This window comes from Trichoplusia ni, chromosome 5, assembly GCF_003590095.1.
Source record: "Trichoplusia ni isolate ovarian cell line Hi5 chromosome 5, tn1, whole genome shotgun sequence".
NCBI classification, from domain to species: Eukaryota; Metazoa; Arthropoda; class Insecta; order Lepidoptera; family Noctuidae; genus Trichoplusia; species Trichoplusia ni.
This window is the reverse complement of record NC_039482.1, coordinates 13291952-13315592: the sequence shown is the minus strand read 5'-3', so window position 1 is coordinate 13315592 and position 23641 is coordinate 13291952. Positions and strand designations below refer to the sequence as shown.

Below are 23641 nucleotides of genomic sequence, written 5' to 3'. Positions count from 1 at the left end.
AGCGTTGACTCATAATACGGTGGCATTCTTACCCTTTGGGTGCAGGACAATAATCATATTACGTTATGAGCATTCCAGCGTTATATAATTGTCGACCGGGTAAAAAATTATTATAATGACAACTATTTTTTAATTGTTTCAGGTATAAAAAATCTTGACTTGTGAATAATAGCTTCATGTAATACTAAGACAGTACCCTTGTAAATAATCATGTTACCTGTCAATTATAAATGGAAATTATCTAAACAAACTTAATTAAACAATTTGTGTAATGATGTAAAAAGTTCAATAAATCTTCATGATAAGTGGTTATATTTAATTATGGAGAATGTATAAATAATTATTTCCAAGATTTTCTGATGTGTATATTATGAGGTTTAATAAATTATGTAATGTACAGGTTTTCTTAGATTTTACTTAGGGAAAAGCAGGAGTACCTACTTAACATTTACAAAATTTAGCGCATGTAAACAAGATACGGAAAATGAAACATAAACCTTCTACTTTTGAAGTTGCTTGAAAAGAATCAACTCAAAAAACAATTATTTACTAAGAAGGAACTTTTATTAAGTTTTATAGCTAACATTGAGAACTAGATTAACAAATGATGCATGTAACTAGAACTGTCTTAACTGTGTCTAGGTGAAGGGCTAGCAAGGTCGCTAGGAGCGCGTGACAACCCGATTAACTTTTATGATATGTACCTCTAATGTCCCTATTACATGACATGTGTGATTAACGACGGTTCCGTTCTTAGTTGAACCCTTCGGCTAGTCTACACGAGAGGAAAGGACACTAGAAATAATAAATATAAACTTTATTGTTCCCCTCACAATTTGCTTCTTGCTTGACTTGAAAGAGTAAAACTGCCTAATAAACAAGTAATTTTCAGTTAATTTTCTATTCATTTTCTTGTGAGTACTGTTTTGCGAGACCAAATCCTAGCTTAAAAGTTTACCAAGTAACTTTTACAAAAAGGGCTTTTATAAGAAAGGCTTTCTTAAAGTTTATGAAAAATAGAAGAAATGAGAATTTGCATCTATATACTTGTGGCCGGGTGACCTATATGCTGCGACCTCAAGTCTTACATTGCCTGATCTATGAATGACAAAACTCTACATTATTACGTGTAAGTAAACATATTGATCAATGGTTGTTCCTTTTCTGTCTGACATATAACCTTTGCTCTGCAATGAGTCAGACAGAATGAGCAAATTGTTGTATAATAACATTTATATTTTATAGCTAGTTATCTAGTTGATAAGATCTTAACTGGGAAACTATAAAAACAGGTCTCTGGTGGAAATTACGTAAAGTATTAATACGGTAAATATTATTTTACTTGATGCTATAAAAAAGTGAAAGCTTGTGAAAATGGATGAATGTTTTTAACGATTATCGACGAAATCGAATGGTTATTACGTGTATATAACTATACTATAGCACCGATTCTTCAGCAGGTAACATTTTTTTCTTATTATATATAAATATCACATAAATAAAAGTATGAAATAAGTTACACAAGCACCAAAAAACACAAATTGAAAGATCCAGCTTTAGGTCTAGGTATTAAGTTTCTTTTAAATAATTATTTATTGAACTTAGGCTCGATTTTTCAATCGTCAAATAACTTTTATCCGAGGAATAAATATGGCCGTTTGACATATTTTTTAAACAAAAGCTGTCAAAACGTCTAACTTATTCGTCGAATAAAAGTTATCTGGCGATTGAAAAATCGGCCCTTAATCATCTATTTACCTCTATGCAACAATAGCCTTTGTCATTCAGGAAACATTGTTTAGTTTCCGAGTCAAGTCCTAACCGGATGTGTAACCAGCCAATTAGTCAAGAGTAATAATGTTTTATGAATGTAATAACTTTTATCATTAATCAACGCGCTTAATGGCGAAATTAAACGGTTCGATATGATTATAGGTCTCCGTAGACTAATTAATTGCTTGGCCTGATAGTCCATGCTTTGGTAATTAGAAACTTTATGCACGCTTTACACGATTTGGTTTTAGGGGCGGTCACGTTTAAGTTGCCAAGATTAAATTGATCGCCTATTTTTGGAGTTTGTAAACGATGATGTAATTTTTTTTTTTGTATTGTTGATGCAGACCTGTTTTCCGAATTTCATCCGCCAATAACGCTGTGACGTCGCTTTACAATCTTGACTTAATTTTCTCAATTACGCTGGTTTCCTCACATGTTTTTCCAAGATAAAGTGAAAATACCATCTTATTAGGTTGTGTTCTAATTCAAGCCAGCTCACTAACTATGCGACAACATAAAACTAATCTATGAAACAAAATCTATCCACCTTACACACTAAAAAAAACTATACTTTTTTAACAATTATAAACCAGGAACGTTCATATCAGCCATCAATTTACGCGCCGTCTAGTTAAGTAACACACGTACGTAATGTAAACTCGCTTCCTACACACATGCAACACTGATGCAATTAAATTCACACCCGCTTAGGAAGCCATTGTTTGTGGCATGCTTCAAGGGATAATAGAGTAATGCGGTTTAGAGCGGACAGGAATAGTTTGAGAGGGGATCGTATTAGTATTAACTGTACAGTACTGTACACTGTTTATCTACAGGCAAATTTATCTACAATTGTAAAGGTTATAATTTAGACTATTTAGAGCGATGGCGTTGATATGAGAAAGAACTTTCGTAACTGTCAAATACATAAATGTTGATGCTTTAATTATTTGGAATTTTTTGTATTATATGAACTTAAATGTCTGAAGATCCTAAATAAAATTCAAGCACGAACTTTGAATATCATAATCCTCGGAAAAAACGTATCTGATGGAAAATGTAATTGGTCACTTTCAATTTTGTTAAGTAATTTGTAACTTTCAATTTCATTACAATACCTAACTTTAGCAATACTCAGCAAAATATGAAAAAATCGCAACCTACATTTGCATTGCCATAGTTACAGGCAACCTGCCTAGGTTACGCATTCTTAGATTTTCAGCTCAGTAACCGTAGACAATGGTTTAATTGTTAACTAACTACCTTTTATGTGCAACACATGCCTGTTACCAGACTAGTTGGGTAAGAGATCCCATTGTTAAAGTTTCCATAACATAACACCTATTGTTTTGGTGTTTCCAATTTTTATCCATTTTTGTAGTTTATGGAGCTGTGAAATTTTACGAGATCGATTTTTCTTTTGAGGTTAGAATAGATTGACGTTTAAACGGTCTTCAGTATGAGAACTTAAATCGTTAGGTAAAAAATGTGACTCGAGAGAAAATTGTTGAATTTACATAAATAAATGATTGATTATATTCGAAGCAAGGAGATTTCCACCACAAGTTGTTCAAAATTTTCCAGATTTTTAAGGAATTCGTTTGTGATGATTTTACAAATGTTTAAGATCATTGTGTTACTATGTTTAATTTATATCACAGATGTCTACAATATACGGCCTTGCATACGCAGAATATAAATTAAATTGCCTTTCCGAAGCTGTACTGGCAGAGGCTATCAAAGATTCTTACTTATTAAACATCTCTTCAGTACTTTTAAATACAAGATTTCGAGATAACGTTGTGATTGCGTTTAAGGCAGAATTTAACCTTTTACCTATACAGGTTGCTACACTTTTCTGGCTATCTTCAGACCAGTTTGTTCCAAAAAATACCAAGGAAAGTTTTCGAATAATATTTATCTCAGGTCGGAAGTGATTGATTGGCAATTTCTCGTTTAGATATTCCAATGAATCTTAGGAAAATCACAAGCGATACCAGATACGATATTTTTATAATTAGATATCTTACCATAAATCTCGAAAACAACAACAATAAAATCACAAATACGAACTTAACCTAAAGAATGCAAGCCCAGTACTGACACAATAGATTTTTATAATTCAGGCATCGTATGTTGGTAAACGTTATAAATATTTATGTCTAGACCAAATCGTACGATTGGCAGCGATGAGTTTTATATCAAGTATGCATTGGATATGCTGAGTACTGAGATCCTTCTACCATGAGATAGAGGAATATATATTATAGCTGTGGAAGAAGGATGGCGCACTACACATGTCACATAGTATAGCGATGTCCCTCTTCGACAAGTGCAATAGTACTTCACAGGTAGTGGTAGACTCCTTGCTTGCTTGGATGTAGAAATCGCCTTTATTTAGAGGTTTTGTTTGTATTCAGACTGTTTTCGTCCAATTTGGAATTACTTAGGTATTTGTTTCTCGTATTATTACGAGATTACTCCTTGTTTGATGTGTTTATATATTTGCGAGTTTTTTTGTTAGGCTGTTTCTGTCATGAATGACTGAACAATCCAGATGGTAAAATATTCTTTCGAATTTTTAATTACATGCTTGTTTTAATACACTTATTTAACTGATACAGTTACGTTATTTACCTGACTGTTAGGTACTTGGGTTTGATTTTGATTCAACGTGAATGCAGCTTTCTCAAACTATGTCAGATTTTAAAAATGGGTTTTAGTATTTTTTTCGTAAGTAATCCTTAATAATCTTCTTTCGGAAAATCCCGCTGAGTCAAGACAAGCCTCAATTTGAAATTCAGTCCTCATTTACCTTTTGAAAAGCAATCTGGTATGAAAGAGCAGTTCTCATGAAAATGCAGAAACTCAATACTAAACACAATTTCGAACGTTTTGTTGCTTTACGAGCAACTTTATTATAATAGGCCCATTTACCGCCTTGAGTAATAATTGTTTATGGTTATTACCTAATTTAAAATGAGATGTAGTCACAACGGTTTAATTACCTTATTCTTTGAAACGAGAGCAGTCGACGGTATATGTGAGTCAAATTTACTGTATTGTTATGTTCGAACGGAAAATTTTGTTAACAGTTTAAGAAAATATTTGAGTCACCAAAATCTAGATCTAATTAAGAGATTTTCGTGAACGAAATCGTGAATAAATATGTAAAATCCAGACCGCTAAAACTCTTAAATTGATTTCTCGACTAACCGATTTATTTTTCGTTAGCTTATTTGTATACAGCCTTCAATGTCCGACTTGCACTTGACCGGTTATAAAAGCTTCACGAAAAAGGCGTTAAAATAGGTGCAATGTCTGAATTAAAATACATACACCAACTCAACAGAAATTCATACACTGCTACGATGACCCTTCAGTATAGATTTAATGATAAAGCGTTATCTTTTCTTAAATTTCTAATACCAAATTATAAAAAGAACTGCGAATTTTCGTGACAAAACCTCTATTAAAACGTATATCCGTTAATAACATTAGAAATTACCATTCACAAGCCTCTTCAATGAATCAGAGTATTATCTTAAACAAAAGCGCATCAGTTGTCAACTCTCCCGTCTTTATTTTATTATTACACTGTTGACAGGTGATATTACACTAACGTAACATGCTAACAATCTTGGCAGGATATTGAAATTCTCGTCAATTTTACGACATCTATGACGCAAGGTGTAGTCTCGGCATTTACTTTTAATTAGTTCCTTGGAGATAAATTTTGTATTTTATGTTCTTGAACAAAGCAAAAAATACATGCAAGATTTTTTTTACGCATTTCATTTTCGGCAATAATTATGCGAATATTTGGAAACTCTATTTCTCTTTTCACAGACATCGTTTTCGTTCTCGTTGTATGTATCGATATCTCGAGTAAATTCCCTTTGGGATATGGAATTGTAAAGAAAAACACATCTATAAATAAAATACTACTTTTCCACTATATCTTTACCTTTCATATTACACTTAATTAATATACAATTATCTTTATTTCCAGGAGTCATTAGCAGAATGGGAGAGAGGTATAACGGACCTCCAGGCACCTCCGGCGGCAGGTGCGCTAGGCCGCAAGTGGAGCGCGCGGACCGCTGCGCACGCGCAAGACACCGCTACCGACCAATCGGCGCCCGTCAACAACAGCACTGACTCCTGCAAGCTGCTTATTGTAAGCATCTTAAGTACTTTTAACTTGAAACTGATCCTAGTTTCTATTTTGTGGCTACTGTCGAAAGAACTGAAGAATTGAATGGTGAATGCATATGAATGATGTCGCGGTAAATGAGGCAAACGTCTACCGGTCTATACTTGAATCAAAAAGAAGAATAACTAAGACGTATGAGCAGTAGTCGGTTGTTTTTTATGCTACTAATTAAGGTCAGGTGTAAGACGATGTCTAGATAACTTGATTATTTATGCATCATGCTAAGGTAATTGATGCTACTAGATGTTATGGATCAACATAATTAAAATGATTAAATACGCTTAGTAAAAGATTGTATATTTACTGCTTATCTTGATCTAAAAACAAATTATTGTAAAATCTCCGTGAGATCCAAAATCATTGTTCGAAAACCACAACCGTATGATGACATTCAAATCTTAATTATTTTTTAATTAATGACTTCAGTAGTATTGTTCTCTGAAGAAATGTGCCAGCGGAAACGAAGCATGATGGTTCGCTTATTGTATTACAAGAATATTCGGGTTAATTGAAGTCAAATGTTCTCAATCGTCAGCCATCTTGTTTCTTCCATACTTGGTACCCGTTGTTAATGGATCCCACGCGTTCACAAACAAATAACAGTACATGCACTCAGAGGACCAGTGATTTCAGGTTAAGGACGGTCGAACAAAATAATTAAAGGTATCGTCATTGACTTAAAGGGATTTCATCGCAGTCTGTAGTAAAAATTTTAGTCCTCAACATTTTTACTGGTTTTCCGGTGACAGGTCTAGTCTAGGTCTTTTTTCTTAATTAGCCTCTGAGGAAAAAAAATGGGCTAGCTAATACAATTTCTCTTTACTTTTACCGATGTAGACAAACAACTTACTCAGTATCTTGAACTGGCTCAACAAACGCAAATCAGTGTATTTTATAAATTATTCCGTTTCGAACGCAAAATTTAATTTTCCCTATCATCTTTTCCAGTACATTGGTGACGCAAAAAGTCCGATGTGGCGCCTTAACCTCTGCGGCGGAAACGCGGCAGCAGTGGCAGCTAGAGCCGGCACCAAGCTCCTGCCTTCCAAATTGAAAATCGTGTGGAACCCCCCCACCTCCCCCTACCAGCACACCGAAAAACTGAGGCTTGTGGTTACCGCCGTCAACAGTGGTAAGTTGGGACAACCAAAAATTTTAATGTACTTGGGAATTTCAAAGTCAAAGTGAAACACCATCTTATTAATTAAATAACAAAGAGTCGGAATACTGATTTTCGTGATTTTCTCTACCGCTAAATACTCTCATTCTGATTAATCTACGACACCACTTAAAGAAATTTATGAAGTAATATTATTGAATCTACGAACTTCTTCATTATTATATTTATGAACCGCTAATCTAACCGCCTACCGCGCGGGTTGGTTCCATGAGACCCAGAAGAGAGAAACGTTTCCACGATTCTCTGTTCTGTTCTGTCCACACTGTCTGGGGCACAGTGGGCTAGATAAAGATAGGGCCATTACCCCAACTGATTACATACAAAATACTAACTTACCCTCATTACAATTTCAGGAGCAATCTGCAACAACGACTCTCAGTTCGTGTGCGGTGTGACAAGCCTATGCATCGCCTCGTACCTGGTCTGTGACGGGGTGCGGCACTGCCCGGGTGGTGAGGACGAGGACCCGAGCGCCTGCTCCCACAGGCACGACCCCCCACTGCTGGAGCTATTGAGGAGGTTCGCTGCCAGGAACCAGGAGTTGCTAGGTCTCGACCAACCTGATGGAATGACGAAGCCTTCAGTTATTAGTGAGTTTTTGTTTTGCTGTTTGAGGCCAAAATTATTATAAAAAAGTTATAGACTTGTGGTGTGAATGAAGATTAAAAAATACTGGCCCTGACCGATGCTTTTTCAAATTCATATCTGTATTACTGAGTAATTATCAGTTAAAAATTTTGCAAAAAAAAAGCACACCTGATAATTTTAGTAGTAAGCTACGAGCCACTTAGACTAAATTCTGACTACTTTCGAAAAGAAAAATAATGAGTTGTTTTATTTAGATTGTGAGAAATATTTCCCGACCATAACCATAAAGTAATAATTTTCCCATAACACTAACATTACATTCTCATTCAGTTTAATCCAAACAAACAATATACTTATTACCTGTTTGTTTAATTTACATCCTCAACTGTGGGCAAATCATCAACACAATTGCGAATCAATTATTATCATAACAATTTCCCTGAACTGTACAGTTAATGGAGACAAAATGTAACAGTTTTTAGCTCAAAGCGGTAATAAGCTTTTCTTAAGATTTTACTCTATAACCAAATAGTAGCCTCATCTAATATAGAACATTCTCGTGTCGCGCTGTTTGTATTGAACTCCTCCAAAACGGCTTGACCAGTTTTTCGCCATATTGGGTTGGTCCTGCATACCCCTTTTTATATAACCAGATATTTTCTTATGCACCATTTGCCTAAACAACGTTTACTCGAAATTAATATATTTGAAAGGAACCTACTCCTTATTTCCGCTTAAAAAACTGCATTTCCATCGTAGAACTGTTTGGTAACAGGTGATTTGACGGTTACAGTGAAGATCAGCGAAGGTGAGAAGACATCTAATGCGTTTATGGAGTTCGCGGCGGCGCTGAAACCTTACGGGCCCTGGAGCTATCTGGTCGTAGGCATGCTGGTCTGCGCTACTATACTCATGTTCTGTCTGGCTTGGGGTGAGTAACAATTACTATATAAAAAGGCAGATTTGCTTAAACGAGACTGATTGTTGGAATTTGAGCTGATACTAGATACAAGACGTAAAAGAGACAAAGAGTTCGTCCTATTGTACACAAATGGCACACCTAAAGCTTTGTTTAGAATTACCGCCCATATGATTACAGTGTTTTGAAAATATTTACACTTCAAACAAGGCCTAAATTAAATGAAAAATAGGTCACTACCAATAAGTATTGATTACTCACACATCGACTTGTTACTTATCGTCACCTTTTGAAATAAAAAAAGCACTCAGTTTTAACATAACTTAACTCGGTAAATATAGAGACAAGCTTGCACATATATTATTGCAGTCAATATTTTTGTCTAGATGTTTTATTCATTGAACTTCTGTACTTTCAGAATGCTGCTGCAAACGCTCGAAGCCATCAGACACGCCGATCAACATCCCGCCCTCATGCATCGACCTGTCCCCAACAGTGACGGTGACGGCGGCGTCGCAGCAGCTGTTCACGCAGCCGCTCCCCCCCTCCCCGCCGGAGTACGAGCCGCCCCCCTCCTACTCGTCCCTGTTCCCGCGCGCCTTCAAGTCGTCCCCCACGCCTGTCCCACACTGCTCGCACCAGGAGCCCCCGGATTGAACACAACCCCCGCTCTAGCTAGTACGTAGGTAGACTATTAAAATTATAGGTTAATGTAGCGGTGATGTCACTCAAGACAAACGTAGTTTGACTATCGTAAGACAAAAAAGACAAATGTAGGCAAATGAGACACGCGATTGATCGGTCGCCAGTGTGTTAGTTGCCTTATTGTGACATATTACGTAATTTGTATTAAAAGGTCTTGACAAAGATGAACTGTTAAATGAGTAATAAATATCCTGTTTCCATAATTTAACACTACTAGACGACCAATGAATCATTGCATTTGGAATTCTGCTTGTAATTGACGCATCCTGCTTCTAACAACAGGACAGCTGTTTTGACACGATAATTCCAAATGTAAATAGCTTTTCGCATTCCAATAAAGACATTATACTGAGAACTCATAATGTGTAACATAAACTACAACCTTAATAATTGTTAACAATACCTTTTATACCTACCATAAATAGTAGTAAGTAAAGATGCTTTACTCAGGCCAGACTTCACGCGAACAATGTTGTTCCTTTATTTGTTGAAGGGAGTTTGTGATGTGGGGAAGTTAAAATACAATAATCCTGAATATACGCAGCTGAGCCAAACGCATTCTGAACATATGAAATTGTGTTATCGTTCAACACAACAGCAATTAGGGATTTCTAAACAGACTAGAAGATGCACCAATAATAGACCAATGACACACTATAGAATAAGAATAATAATTATTATATTTCAATATTGTTATAAGTACAGACAGTTGCTAAAACAAAAAGCCATGTAGTGACAAGTACAATAGGTTATTTTTAAGCTAGGATTGCCTTCACTTCGTTATAAAACACTAAAAATTAAGCCACGCCATGACTACAAAAAGTTCATGAAAGTCGTTGTGGGACCAATAAATAACCTATTTTGAGATTTATAAAACGACAAGTCTTCTGTGTGATTGTAAAAATATAACATAATCAGTGCCTTACCTACTCATATGAGATGTAGTTCATTATAAAGCGAAAGATAAAAGTTTAAAATGTTTCATGTATTTTGGCGGGAATTACTCGAACCATAAATGACAGCGCCATAGACATTTGTTTTTAAACAATGATAATGATTGTGATAATCTGTAATTATTATTTACCAGACTATGTGATGTTTCATTAAATAAAAAAAACGATGTAACTTCGTATTCATCTTTTTTAATTCACTAATGCAGCAACGTCATCAAAGTATTTTACAAGTCTCAACATATTTTAAATGTTATAAATATTAGAAAAGAAATCAACTGTTTTTTTATTTAGCTATTTTTTTTTATAAGCCTTCAGCTATTGTTTTTTATAAGCCTTTTTATACTCTCAATGAAAATTAAGTACCTAGACACTACCTAACTTGACGTAAGGATAAAAGTGTGAAGAAAAAGTACCATAATTTCAATTAATTAAAAAGTAACTTGTACTCTTATGTTCTGTTATCTTTTAGTTTGATTCGGCTGCTACGATGTTCCCATTTGATGTAAAAATGTGTGTCTGTGCCCAATAAAGTTTACTAGTCTTCTTAGATTCTTTTATCTGTCAATTTTATTAGAATTTAATTGTAAGTTGCGTTAAAAGTTAGTTTTTAAAACTGAATTCCATATGATATCTGATTAAGTAAGAATAAAGTGATGATAATAATATATGTATTGTAGAAATTATAAAAATGAGAGATATAAACTAATATTTATTTTGAAATTGCGTTTTATTTGAATCAATACCTCCCCTTAAAGTTGAAACGATAAGAGACGAGTTTAGTTTAAAATATTATCGTATATTTTATATGCGTTTAAAAAAATCAAGGCGGTACGAAACAGGAATGAGTAAACGGCCTGTTTACATCGCCAGTCTAACATGAGAATGGGAATGGGCGATGGACAGTCGACCGTCTTCCAGTCTTGTCTGCAAAAAAATCTTTCGTTCATAGTAAAGGAGAACTGAGAAGCATTCCAATAATTTTAAACTGAACATTCAAAATCCTCTTGTACAGGCCTTTAGACGACCATTTTAATATTTTTTTATTTCTTTTGGAAAATATTACTAAACATATTATGGCCTAATATTGCGGGCAGGCCACTAATTATATATGTAAGTGTTAATTTTTTAAAGTATTTGTAAAAATCATCGGGGTGACATTTTCTACACAGAAAAAAACCCCGTAAACTAAAAAAACATATTATGGCCACTCTTTGTGTATATTTTATCATAGCAACACTTGCTTCGACCTGTCATGATGCGCGTTTCAGCTATGTGTAATATGATCAATATTCAATTATCAATAGCATTAAAAAGGGACGAGCTACTTTTGGCAGGTAACAAACTGAGACAAAACATATTAAAAGCTAAAGATATGTATATTTTGTTTTTTTTCGCCTGCAGCGCAATGTGCTCATTTATATATGTCACTTCGCATTTTAGCAATAATATTTGTTTTAGTAAATAGAAAATCAAGTAATTTGAATGAAGATGTAAATAATGGAACAAACCACAAAACCTGTTAACTGCAGAGTTTGCCTGCGTTATGATTTAGAGAAACAAATATTCTTTTTTGTGTTTGAGAAATACAATGATGCTTTAATATCAGACAGAATTAAATATGTGACGAATATTGATGTAAAAGAAAACGATGGATACCCAGAGTTAATATGTCCAGAATGCTTATTGCAACTTGAATCTGCTGTCGACTTCAAACAGAAGTTTGAGACCTCGGATAAGATTCTGCGCGCCCTTGTAAATAAACCTAAACCATTGAAGGTGCCAGTTCCTAGTGTAGTTAATGGATTGCTTGAGATAGCCGAAGTAGGGAGCCCAGATGTATTCGAAAATGAAGTTATAGAACCTGTAGCAATAGGCAGTGACACAGAAGAAAATACCACCAAGAAAAACAAACCCATTCAAGTGAAGTTAATATGTGATGACTGTGGAGAGAGTTTCAAGAGTAAATGCAAGTTAGCTGTACACTGGAGGAAAGTACACCAACCGGAAAAGTTAATTTGTCAGAAATGCAAACGAGTTTTTAAATCATTTAAAGCTTATAATGTTCATATCAAAACACAGTCTCGCAGCTGCAGAGTCGCCGACAAAATCCGCGTCGAAGGACTGGGCCGGGACCGGGTGTTTCACTGTCTTGAGTGTACATACAGTACAAAACGTATCAAGGATATGGATGCACATTTGACAACACACACAGGTGATAGACGGTTCCACTGCCGCGACTGCCCCAAGTCTTTCACACAACATAGTTCCCTACAAGGCCACAGAGAGGCTTATCACAAAGATTACAAAGTTGAAACAACATGCCATGTCTGCGGTAAACATATACAAGGAAGAAGTAAATATTACAAACACTTGCGGATACACAGGCCAAAATCAGTTCAGTGTGAGATATGTAAGAAAATGTTTAAATGTCGTACGAATTTGAATACTCACATGAAACGCCACAGCGGTGTGAGAAGCTATATCTGTGAGATTTGCCCTGCTAACTTTTTCACGCTCGGAGAACTCTGTAATCACAGAAGACGAGTACATCAAAAGGCTAAGAAATATCATTGTGATATATGCGAATATAGTTCTTACACTGAGGCTTCACTGAAAACACATAAAGCACGGCACACACTGAGTAATGTTGCTTGTTTGACATGCGGAATGTTTCTTGAAAATGCTGAAAAGTTAGAAATACATCAGAAGCGGCATGTTGAAAAGAACTACCAGTGCCCACACTGCGACAAAAAGTTCTTCGCAAAGGATTCCATACATAGGCACATTATGAAGCATCACAGCACAGAAATGACCATGATGCCATTAGGTAAAATTAAAGCTGAAAAGGAAAAAGCAGAAAATTCTATGAACATTAAACAAGAGTGTAAATTGGAAAATAAATATGATCATGTTATAACATTGTCACCATAACTAGTTAATATCTTTAATAGGAAAGTCGACTGGGTATAAAAGGAAAAAATCTAATTAGTCCCTCAGTTAGATAATTGAAAAGTATGCACGCATTTTTTCCTTTTTCAGAAAAACTAGAATTGACACAGATTAACTGCTTTGAAGTTCAGGAGAGGGGGCTTGTGACGTAACGATATGGTAAAATTTATACATAATCGTGACGTCACGCGTAAGTTTCATTCACTGTAATTTGGTCAATTTTTGTTTGCGGGACAAATAAAAAAATACGTATCCATTATTATACAGGACGGACACTGAAAAAAAAAATTGTCGTCATTCCTATTGTAAAATAAGCAATCAATGCACTATAATGTCAATCTCAATTAGATCCTAGAATCAAGATATTAAGAATATTTTATTTTTAGAGTATAATGAACATCTTTGTACAGAATAACTATTTTGTAAGCTTAGATCCTATTATAAAAGTGTTCAAAAATCAAAATCATGAATATTTACAAATAAATTATTAACTTTAAATTCAATTGGCTAATGTGCAATAATAAATGTTTGGTATTTTAGAAAAAGGTCTCTGAACCTATTTATTTATACACAATCGTTGTCATAGTTCAAAATGTAAGGCTGGCTAGAGCTGCGGCTGCTTCAAGATTTTCTGCATTATATTCATATATACAATATAATATACACATACTCAAATGGGGCCGATGGGGGGCCTACCGACTCCACTCAAAATTAGGTCGATGCGGAATTGACACAGCTTAGAGTCACGCCTATTTTCTATACCTAATTGTAAGTTCTATATGGTAGGCCCCCAGCTAACTTAGCAAATGCTGCGTAAAGCCAATATGTCGAATATTAAAACATTTACATACGCGTAATGCGTCGAGCGTATCAATTTTCGTAGATAGGTACCGACCCTAGAATGTTGATACCGATACGGGTCAGGTGCATCTCAGATCTACCACGACCTTTTGAAGCAAGATCGTTACAGATGTGAAAATTACTTTTCCTAATTCAAAAGTTCTACTGAAATAGGTGGGATTTGGCTCGAAGATTGCTTAAGCTATCTACCGATATTTTAGGCAAAGTATGTGCAGTTCATAGTATGCTTGATGTTTATGTTATTGCTCCACAAAAACCTTTTAGATTAGTGTTTTAGCTTGTATGTTTATATAGACTGCAAACTATTTTAAATTAAAATATATTGTTCAAGATTGTGTATTTATGCGTAATTGTAATATGTATCATTACTAAAATTGTGGGTTAAAAATGTATTTGAAGAATAATGAATATAATATTTATAAGACTGGCATTTTATTACTTTTGCCCTTCTCGCGACCCTAATTTTACATGTAAATAATCTATACTAATATATAAAGCTGAAGAGTTTGTTTGTTTGAACGCGCTAATAAGGACTACGGGTCCAAATTGAAAAAATCTTTTTGTGTTGAATAGACCATTCATCGAGGAAGGTTATAGGCTATATACCATTACGCTGCGACTAATAGGAGCGAAGATACAAAGGAAAATGTTAAAAATTAGGGCAGGTATAAATCATAACTTATATCATAAAAGGACTTTCAATATCTATTTCAAATAACCTATTCAAAATATTTTCCACTTCAACACACCTGACGCCCGCAGAACCCACACGGATTCCTCTCAAATGTTTGGCACCTTACATTAAGGAGCTTTTTGTCTCGGCGGCGTGGAGATATTTGTCGAGCTAATCCCGACCTAATGCCGGGGCAGCCGTAATCAATCGCAGACGGTTAAACTAACTGTGGCAATCAATCTTATCTAGCCGTTCTCTTTAATCCACGTAAACCCTACACGCGTTTTACCCATTTTGGGACTATTTCCAACGTTTTCTTATCCTTCGTGTTACGTACGGATTTTTTTGGAGGCCTTGATAAAGAACAACCAGTTGCTAGTTTCACTTAACTTGGTGCTTAAGTTCGATGGTTACGATTATGAGTGATTGTAAGGATACGCTGTAGTTAGATTTTAGTGTGTAATTTTTAATCAGCGTTTATGTAGAAAATAATCAGTACTTAGAAAATAATTGCGTGACTCTACAATGTGCACCTAATCACGTATTTACATTTGTTAAAGTCACGCAATTAGCTACTTACACACCAAAAACTTAGTATATCTAAACAACCATTGGTAACCGTTTTAACTGTGGGGAGAGTATGTTCGTGTTACTTTGTCTATTTCTACAGTTCACAGGGCTATCGGACGCGCGGTATACAGGGTATTGTTATAGACAGGCTACACAGATATATTTCTCTACTGTGCTTTTGGTGTGTTATTAAGCAACAAAATTCTTGTCTCCCGGTAATTGAAATTAACAGGCGCTTTGCAAAATCGGATTGAATAAAGAATAAGATTCTTTGAAAACGCTTCGGAACCTACCATTTTATTAAATGTTTATTTTATAATAAGGTTATTACGGTTACACCCTCACTTAAGACATAATGGATCGCTTTGACATATCGGAATACATCTCCGCATCAGTCATACACAGACAGATTCACACGTCATCATTAGCCCGAACAACAAATCACAGCCGGATTACCCGGGTTAATTAACATCCGTAAGCTGACGGGGAAGTTGAAACTGTTGAACAAACACGTGAACGTTAGAAAACGTTTTTAATTGAGCTTTTTATTGTGACTACCGGATGTAAAAAGTTTCAAAGAGACAAAAAATTAAAGCTTGCTTCTTCCTTTCCATAAAATTGTGCTCTATTTTTTGTGGATTAATCGGTATGTTAACAAATTACAGGTGGTACATTCATTACCTAATTTGGCTCACCTATCGAAACTGTTCTAATTTTCTGAATTGATGTTTTGTAGAAGACCATTTTGTGTAGACTTCAGAGATCTTGAAGAATCATTCCGGCCGGAATATGGAGGATTAAGTAGCCAACTGTCGATACCATTGCCATCGTAATCTAGGGACATCGCCAATTGTGGCTTTTAAAAACAACTTAGTACCCGCGACTTCGTGTGCGCAGGATCAGTATTTCAGGCACCTATATTATGAGCTTAATACGAATGTATATATTATTGATAAGTTTAATTAAAACCCATTCAATATTCTTTACGTGAAAGAGGTACCAAACACACATCCATACTCACAATATTTCGCGTTTATATTATTAGTAGGACACTTCTACGTCAGCAGACAGAGCTTAAATAACAATGGCTATTGCCTAGGTACTTGACGTGTCATACAAAATACGCAGACCAAGGTCAAAATAATAAGCCGTCTGTCTTTCACAAAATGATCATTTTCATAATATAATTCCTCTCCTCGACAAGTCCTTTAGCAAAAGTGGGTGAGTAATTGGCGATAGAGCCTCTTTGCTACGATTAAAATCAATATTGTCTGTACCCTCCTTTATTAAAATTAAAACCACTATTAACTGGCAACATCGACGTGTGTAACATCGTTTAATTAATGAACTGAGATAGCGTTTCAAGTTTCATGGAATATTTAATATCCATTTGAAAATTTAAATCTTAAATTGAGGGATGTAAGTTCGTGAAGTACGACTAAGCACGTCAATATTATAATCACTACCTATTCCGATTGTGTCAGTTGTTCTTAGCTTTATGGGTTATGAATAAAAAATATAAAATTTACACTCTTTTTTTAATTATTAGAATTTGATTGAAGAAAACCTTTCTTGCAACTAATAAAATTGTTAGGTTAGGTTTGTTGTAAAGCTATTTTTATGATGCCTGAGAGAATTTTATTTCGGTTTATTCAATATTTTACATTGACCATGATGAATGATCCAAAATCCATTAAAAATTATATATATCCTACAAAAAGGATAGATGTGAAAATTCACTTAAAATGTTTGTATAGGTCCATTGGGTGTGAAACATAATGGGTTTGAATCTATATTTGGAACTGTGTTTGTATAGTAAGCCTAAGCAAACGCAGAAAAATAATTATTTCTAGATATTTATTTTGGCTCTTTCCTCTTGCTAGTATCAGGCGATGGAGGTAGCCAGTCAGCCAAGAGTCTAAAGTCGTCTTGCAAAAAAACCTAAGCAAGCAGTCGTACACTTTTTTTGTCAGGAGATTTTTAGTCGTAAAATTATATGCCAACTCTATGCTTACATCAGATCAACATTACCGACTTTCAATTGTTTACATAAAGAACGATGGCTGTCAAGCGCTTACGAAAATCCTTTTGTGCTTGGATATGATAAATTGTGTTTATTATCATCCGTAACATTGATTGCTACACCGTTCTGATTTGTAAAAGCGCGTTGGTAATATTTTCGCCCACTCGATCAATTAAATAATATATAATGTTTACATAAGCCGTGGGTTTCTACGTTATTCCTTAATGTATGTTTACTTGTATTTACGGCCATTTTTTTTTCGAATACCGGTTTTTGCGCCGCGGTAGCACTGCACTGTTGCTTGCATCATAGATTAAGCTAGGAAATGTTGAGAGGCGACAACATACTCAAACACAAGTAGGTAAATATACGAACAGGTATTATTTTTTGGCCATTAATTACGTCTATCCATCAATTTATAGTTTACTAAATACTTTATCTCTATTCCAATTATTCATTTCATGTAAGAAATCCACCTTTTCCAATTTTTACCATTAGGGGTTAATTAAATTGCATTACCATTAAAAAAAACAGTAATTGGGTTTGAAGCTCTATGTATTTTTGTACGTAAAAATAAAGGTAAAAAAATATACTCTCAGAATCTTGGTATCTATTGTATTAGCAGCAAGAGGTCAGCCCTTTATTGATTCTATTTCCATTAGCGGCATTGCTTGTTTAACAGAGTTTACAATATTTATTTACCTGTACCTAAACTCTTTCACCTGTGCACTACAAGCATGATCTTTGACTGCGCGGCGCCGTTCGTCGCCAGTCAGCCGACCGGCCACCGCCACCGCCATTTTTGCTTCAGTCCAGTTACACCCGCGTCGAGTGAACACGTGTCAGTGCCACTTTTACCGCTAAAACGATCGTCAACAGAAATGCATCTGTTAAAAAGTGTTCACATTTGAAAGTTCCCACGTCCTATACTGTGTAATAACACAGATAATATACTTTCTGTGCGTAAAAACAGTTAAAATTGTTTGCTAAAAAGTTATGTTGCAATTTCTTTTCATCTAAAACTTTTCGATTGGAAGATTTGTTCTAATCGCTATTGTGAATCGATAAGTGTTGTAAACAGTGTTTTTTAGTATTATTTGTGTCGAATTGGATTCTAATAGGACCTAAATCGGTCCGGTGGTGATATTTCGCCGCTCCCAGGCGTTCTTTGGCAACAGGTTAGTTTTCAACGGCCGACTTTTAAGATTTCGTTGCATTATAATGTTAGTACTTTATGTTTATAAATAACAGCTATGCAGTATTAATTTGTATTGCTCCTTGCGGTTACCGCATCCTATTAAATTTTACGTTGTTTTTACGGCTTTGCAGTAAATCTTTATTAGTTACGATCGGTTTCATAAATTGCGTTCGTTATGTATGGTCGGTACACACATACAATGTACTAAGTACCTACTTCCATGTGGTAAACTAGCCACACACACAAGGGAGCTGCAATGTAAGAATAAGCTATCATGACGTACAGCCGCTGTAAACCTGTGTTATTCGTGTGACAATAGATAACAAACTATATTATTATTATTGTAACATAAACTATGAAATTCAACTTTTTCGTGTGCACGGTAAAATACTTTTCTTAGCTACGGGTTACGTGCAATAATCGTGTAGGGGGTACCTATGTTTTTGTTTACTTTTTCGAACAACACCGTTCGCTTTGTTTTAATTAAAAAAGGTAGAAAAACATTGCGTTTTATCTGAAGGCTAAAGCTGGAATCGTACCTACTTCCCTGTTATCTGTTTTTATTAATTTATGGAGCACGTGCCAAAACAATTCAATCGTACCTACCTCGTCGTGTTAATATATGTAGAAGACCTTGATATTCAAACAAAATTATTCCCCACTTATCCCATTTCACATTTTACCTATATTTAAAAGACTTATCCAGGTACCTACCTACCCAGAATCATTCGTTATTTCTATCCATCTTCTCTTCATTTGTTTATGTACCTAAAAAAATGGGAAACCATTTTAGTGTATATCCGTCTAAAAACTCAGTTTATAAACAAACACGACTAAAATCAATGTAGAATAACAATAAAGAATACCATATCAAATATGGTCCAATGAAATATTTCACTGATTTATTTAATAACTTGTGTAAATAAACCGACCAATATTGTTTACCTTTAATATCTTAACAATTTAAGTGTAGGGAGTAAGAACTAGGTAGGTGCTAGGTACCTTTGTTTTTTTTTTTTCTCTAGCCCACTGTGTCCCACTGCTGGGCAAAGGCCTAGGTACCTACTTAAGTTTAATTTTGCACTTTCTTCTTAGATCTAATCGCATTCACTTGACACTTATAAATCATGCCAAATTAAAAGTAGGAATATACGTACTAACTTCGTGATGTAATTAAAGTTTTTTTTTTAGTTGGAAATAAAACAATATGTGCCTCAAAAGCTAGAATAAAAATTATTTAATTAAGTTGTCAAATTGATTGGTTGAAGCATGAGTGAACATAAATTCATAAGTTAATTAATAATACTCGTACATTCGCTGTTTTACTGCGATAAATATTTGTTATTTTGGTTCCTATTGATTTAGCATTCACCTGCATCTAAATATAGAAATTTTATTGGTATTGGTCAACTACAGCTAATTGTTTGTGATGGACGTGACTAACTCTTAACTCTTTAGATATTTCTAAGCACCTATAGAATATATATTAAAAATTACGACATTAAAAATTTGAATTGAAAATTAAGGAATATTGCAAGAATATTTTTTTACCAATTTCGTACAATTCTCGTTGAAGAAAATCTGACATATTGGCACCTTTTTTTGATGAGTGTGTGTGTATATCTGTATTCTTTAACAATTATTTAAATATCCTTATTGAGCCATCTCACACTCAACCTATATTTGTAGCACCTAACTTAGGCTCATTCCAAAGCGTTATCTCATGATAAAGGTTATCCCCGAAATTCGTCGGGCGATCCCGATAAATACGCGCGAGTAAACCATTTCATCTCGTTAGTAGTTATTTAGTACAAGCCTATGTAACATACAAGTAGAACAATAATCAAGTACACTTGAACGAGACGGTAATAAAACAGCTACAATCTTAGGAAAAAATCTCACTTGTCACCATAACACAAAGAGAACAGTTATGATTGAACAGTTGGAATTGCTTTTCATAACTATCGCTCAAGTTCGTTTCTTTAAGTCGTTATCAACTTGATATTAGGTTGAGTTCTACTTTAAGTTTGTTTTAGAACATAAAGATGTAGGGCACGTGGTTCTTTTGTGGTCTGCCAAGGAGTTTGGCCGCATAGTATAGGGAAGGAAAGGCATTCCGGTGGTTTTAGCCGGTAACAGTCCGACTTACTCCATCGCCCATCTTTGGGCGCAGGATGTAAATGAGGACTTTTAACAGATCACAAAAAAATTGCCGTCGGGTAACCACTATCGCGAGATGCGGATTAAACTTTGATAAATTTGCGGTCTGATTTTCGTCTGTAGAATAGGTAATTTAATAACAAAAAATTATAACTAATAGTCTCAATTTAACACGCAATAATAACAGCAAATAGAAAAACGTATCTTGGAGATGGTAATGCAATACATGCGGTGCCAGTGCAGTAGGTACTGCCAATTTTTAGTTATGTTTTGAAGGACAGCAAGGCGTCAAACAAAGTGCGAAAGGATTTTTTCCTACAATTACAAGCGCAAAAGTGAAAGTAGGTTAAGGAATTATCCAATTACTTTTTACGTTATTATAGTCCTTTCGTATCCATTGGATACATAAATTGACGATAAAAACCAGCAACTCACTAAAACTAAAAACTTAGCTAACTTAACACCTTAAATCAATACTACTTCAGCTCTTTTTAATAGTGGCTACAAATCGACAAATCCGGCCGACAAATTCGTTTGAAAAATGCCAACACCAACCGTAAATCCAAAGGCGAAGTAAAGACACCCACCAAATTTTCCCTTCTTGGATATTCCCGCCATGAGTCTGAAGGGCCCATAACATCATTACTAACTTCCTATACCAAGAGGGAATACGTCAAAACAAAAGGCGGCAGATGCCTGTCTTCACAAACTATTGTAACGAATTTGTAAAGTAGATATGAAATCTAATCTCACCAGCCCGAAACTCACCTGTAACTCAACTAACTTTGGCTCCCTGAAAGTTGGGAGGAAATCAAATTTTAGTTAGAGCTTCCTTTATACGTAATGTGGCCATACGTCCCACATAAAGCTGGATAGACGCGCTGTGCTGCTGTCCTTAGACAGAGTGAAAATAACAAGTAATTAAATAATTTTAGTAGCTTAAAGACTTTCGGTATTACATATTTTTGAACTTTTCTCGATTTCTTCCTTATCTCTTTTTGCCGACAAAAGCACACAACACGGAGGGTGTTGCGTTTTCTAATTCAAAAAGGAGGAGGTTCTTAATTACTCGTTTTTTATATTATTTGTTAGTACCTCAGAACTTCGGAACGGATGAACCGATTTTGTTGATTATTTTTACCGCGATATAGTTGTCGTTTCTCCCGTAAGAATTTGATCAAGTTTGGCTCAGTTTTTTTTTAATTTGAGATCGGTAGTACATTTTTGTATTAAAAAAAATATTATTAATAAGTTCATCAGGCGTAGCGCTTTGACAAGAAAAATAAATACGTATTCAGGTTACGGCCAATCGAAATCTGGTACATAAGTGCCTCATAATTTATGATTATTCGTTCGTTATCTTCATAAAAGTATACGGAACGGATGTACTTTCTTTTTGAAATTTACGATTGTCTTTGTGAGATTTTTTGTCGAAGGAAGTGGTGGTTTGATTTCCTACCGCAAAAACGTATCCTCTTACTGGTTTCGGTTACAAAATGACTTCACCGCCTCGGACTGTAGTGATCGTAATATCGTTAACTTTTCAAGGGTCTTTGTTAGATCAAATCTCTATTATCTTAGCTACTAGGAGAGCTGACCTATTCTCAGTCTTACACGTGGATATAGTCCATTGTTCAAATCGGTAGAGCCTCAACTAATTGCTATTTAAGTACTTTCAATTGTAATGCACAGACGCTGTTGTCAAATATGGATTAGGGTTATTGTTTCTTTAATAGCCTGTGACAATTGTGACCTTAAAGCTGGTACAATGAACTGTACGATACAAAGTGTGTTTTATTATTTAAAGCTCCAAGGTTTACGCTAATGTAGAGATAAATATTCACTCGTAAAACTTGAAATTATGCTCTCAATTTTAATATGATGAGCACATAAGTGGTCTTAAAAACCCTAGTTTTAATCAATTTTAATCACAAAAGCCGAGACACCTTTCATATAAAAATTAAATAATGGATTGCTCTTTAAATATTTAACTTGAAAGAATATCTTTTGTAAATGTTAACATTAAGCATTATCTTAATAAGAAATCGGAGGTCCTTTTATTATCAAGGAGAATCTACATTTTTCTTTGAAGTTTAACCTTTAATGTAAATAAGAGATCCAGTTAAGCTTTGATCTTCAGAATAGAAAATGCAGTGGAGATAGCTCCTGTCTCTTCACGTCACAAAGAAAAGCTTAAATCCTCCATCAAAGGAACTAGAAGAACACTATGATGGTAGAATTGTATTTTAGTTAATGTATTTTTCTTTAAACATTGCAATAACGCCACTCAGCTGAGTGGAGTTTGAAAATATATTTTTCTATTTCACAGTGACAGCAAGTCACCTAAGGGCTAATTAAGAAGTGCTATGTTCTTAAACAGGGCCTTTAATTTATGTTATCGAAACCAGAAATTATCCTACTTACTAATATTGTAAACTCAAATGTTTGTAAGTAAGGATGTTTATTCCTCTGTCACGCAAAAACGACTAATCGATTTAGACGAAATTTGATACACAGATAGTTTATAACCAGAGTTAACACATAGGGTAGGTTTATATTCCAATTCTACGTTCTCGTGGGATCATTTTCGACTTACAGCAGCCGGGCCCGCGGGCAACAACACTAGTTAATATCTATTGATCAAGTTGTTATACGTAAGACAATTCGATTACTCCCAGACATGTTTGAGACAGACCGTGTCATGTCCTAGGCCGTACCTTATTATTTAGGCCTATTTACCGTATATATTGTAAATTAGTCTCTTGTTGTTCCCATCTTGTAGTAAAGTAGTTCATTAGTTGGTTCATTGTGCGATCTAATGCGGGTGATATACCTAGGATGTTCGAATTTGTAAGGCTTGGTTCGCTATT

General features: G+C 34.9%; 3 protein-coding genes across 7 annotated transcripts in view; all 3 read left to right on the top strand.

The window, feature by feature from the left end:
• Positions 1–11057, top strand: part of LOC113494567 — a 65084-nt gene extending 54027 nt beyond the window's left edge. For 2 of the 5 annotated variants that reach the window (XM_026872959.1, XM_026872960.1), the window contains 5 exons: positions 5789–5956; positions 6941–7124; positions 7526–7762; positions 8536–8691; positions 9098–11057. In XM_026872959.1, the coding sequence (XP_026728760.1) occupies positions 5789–5956; positions 6941–7124; positions 7526–7762; positions 8536–8691; positions 9098–9336 (984 nt within the window). In that variant the 3' untranslated portion in view covers positions 9337–11057. Of the gene's footprint in view, positions 1–546; positions 1461–5788; positions 5957–6940; positions 7125–7525; positions 7763–8535; positions 8692–9097 lie in introns of those variants that run through there. The other 3 variants (XM_026872961.1, XM_026872962.1, XM_026872963.1) reach the window with 2 other exon arrangements.
• A 658-nt stretch (positions 11058–11715) lies between these two features.
• Positions 11716–13360, top strand: LOC113494566 (zinc finger protein 665-like). The gene has a single exon (XM_026872958.1). The coding sequence runs from the start codon at positions 11835–11837 to the stop codon at positions 13266–13268; it is 1434 nt and encodes a 477-aa protein (XP_026728759.1). The 5' UTR covers positions 11716–11834; the 3' UTR covers positions 13269–13360.
• A 4673-nt stretch (positions 13361–18033) lies between these two features.
• Positions 18034–23641, top strand: part of LOC113494565 — a 153885-nt gene continuing 148277 nt past the window's right edge. Inside the window, exon 1 of the mRNA XM_026872957.1 lies at positions 18034–18591. The gene's annotated coding sequence lies outside the window, so the exon portion shown is untranslated. The remainder of the gene's footprint in view (positions 18592–23641) is intronic.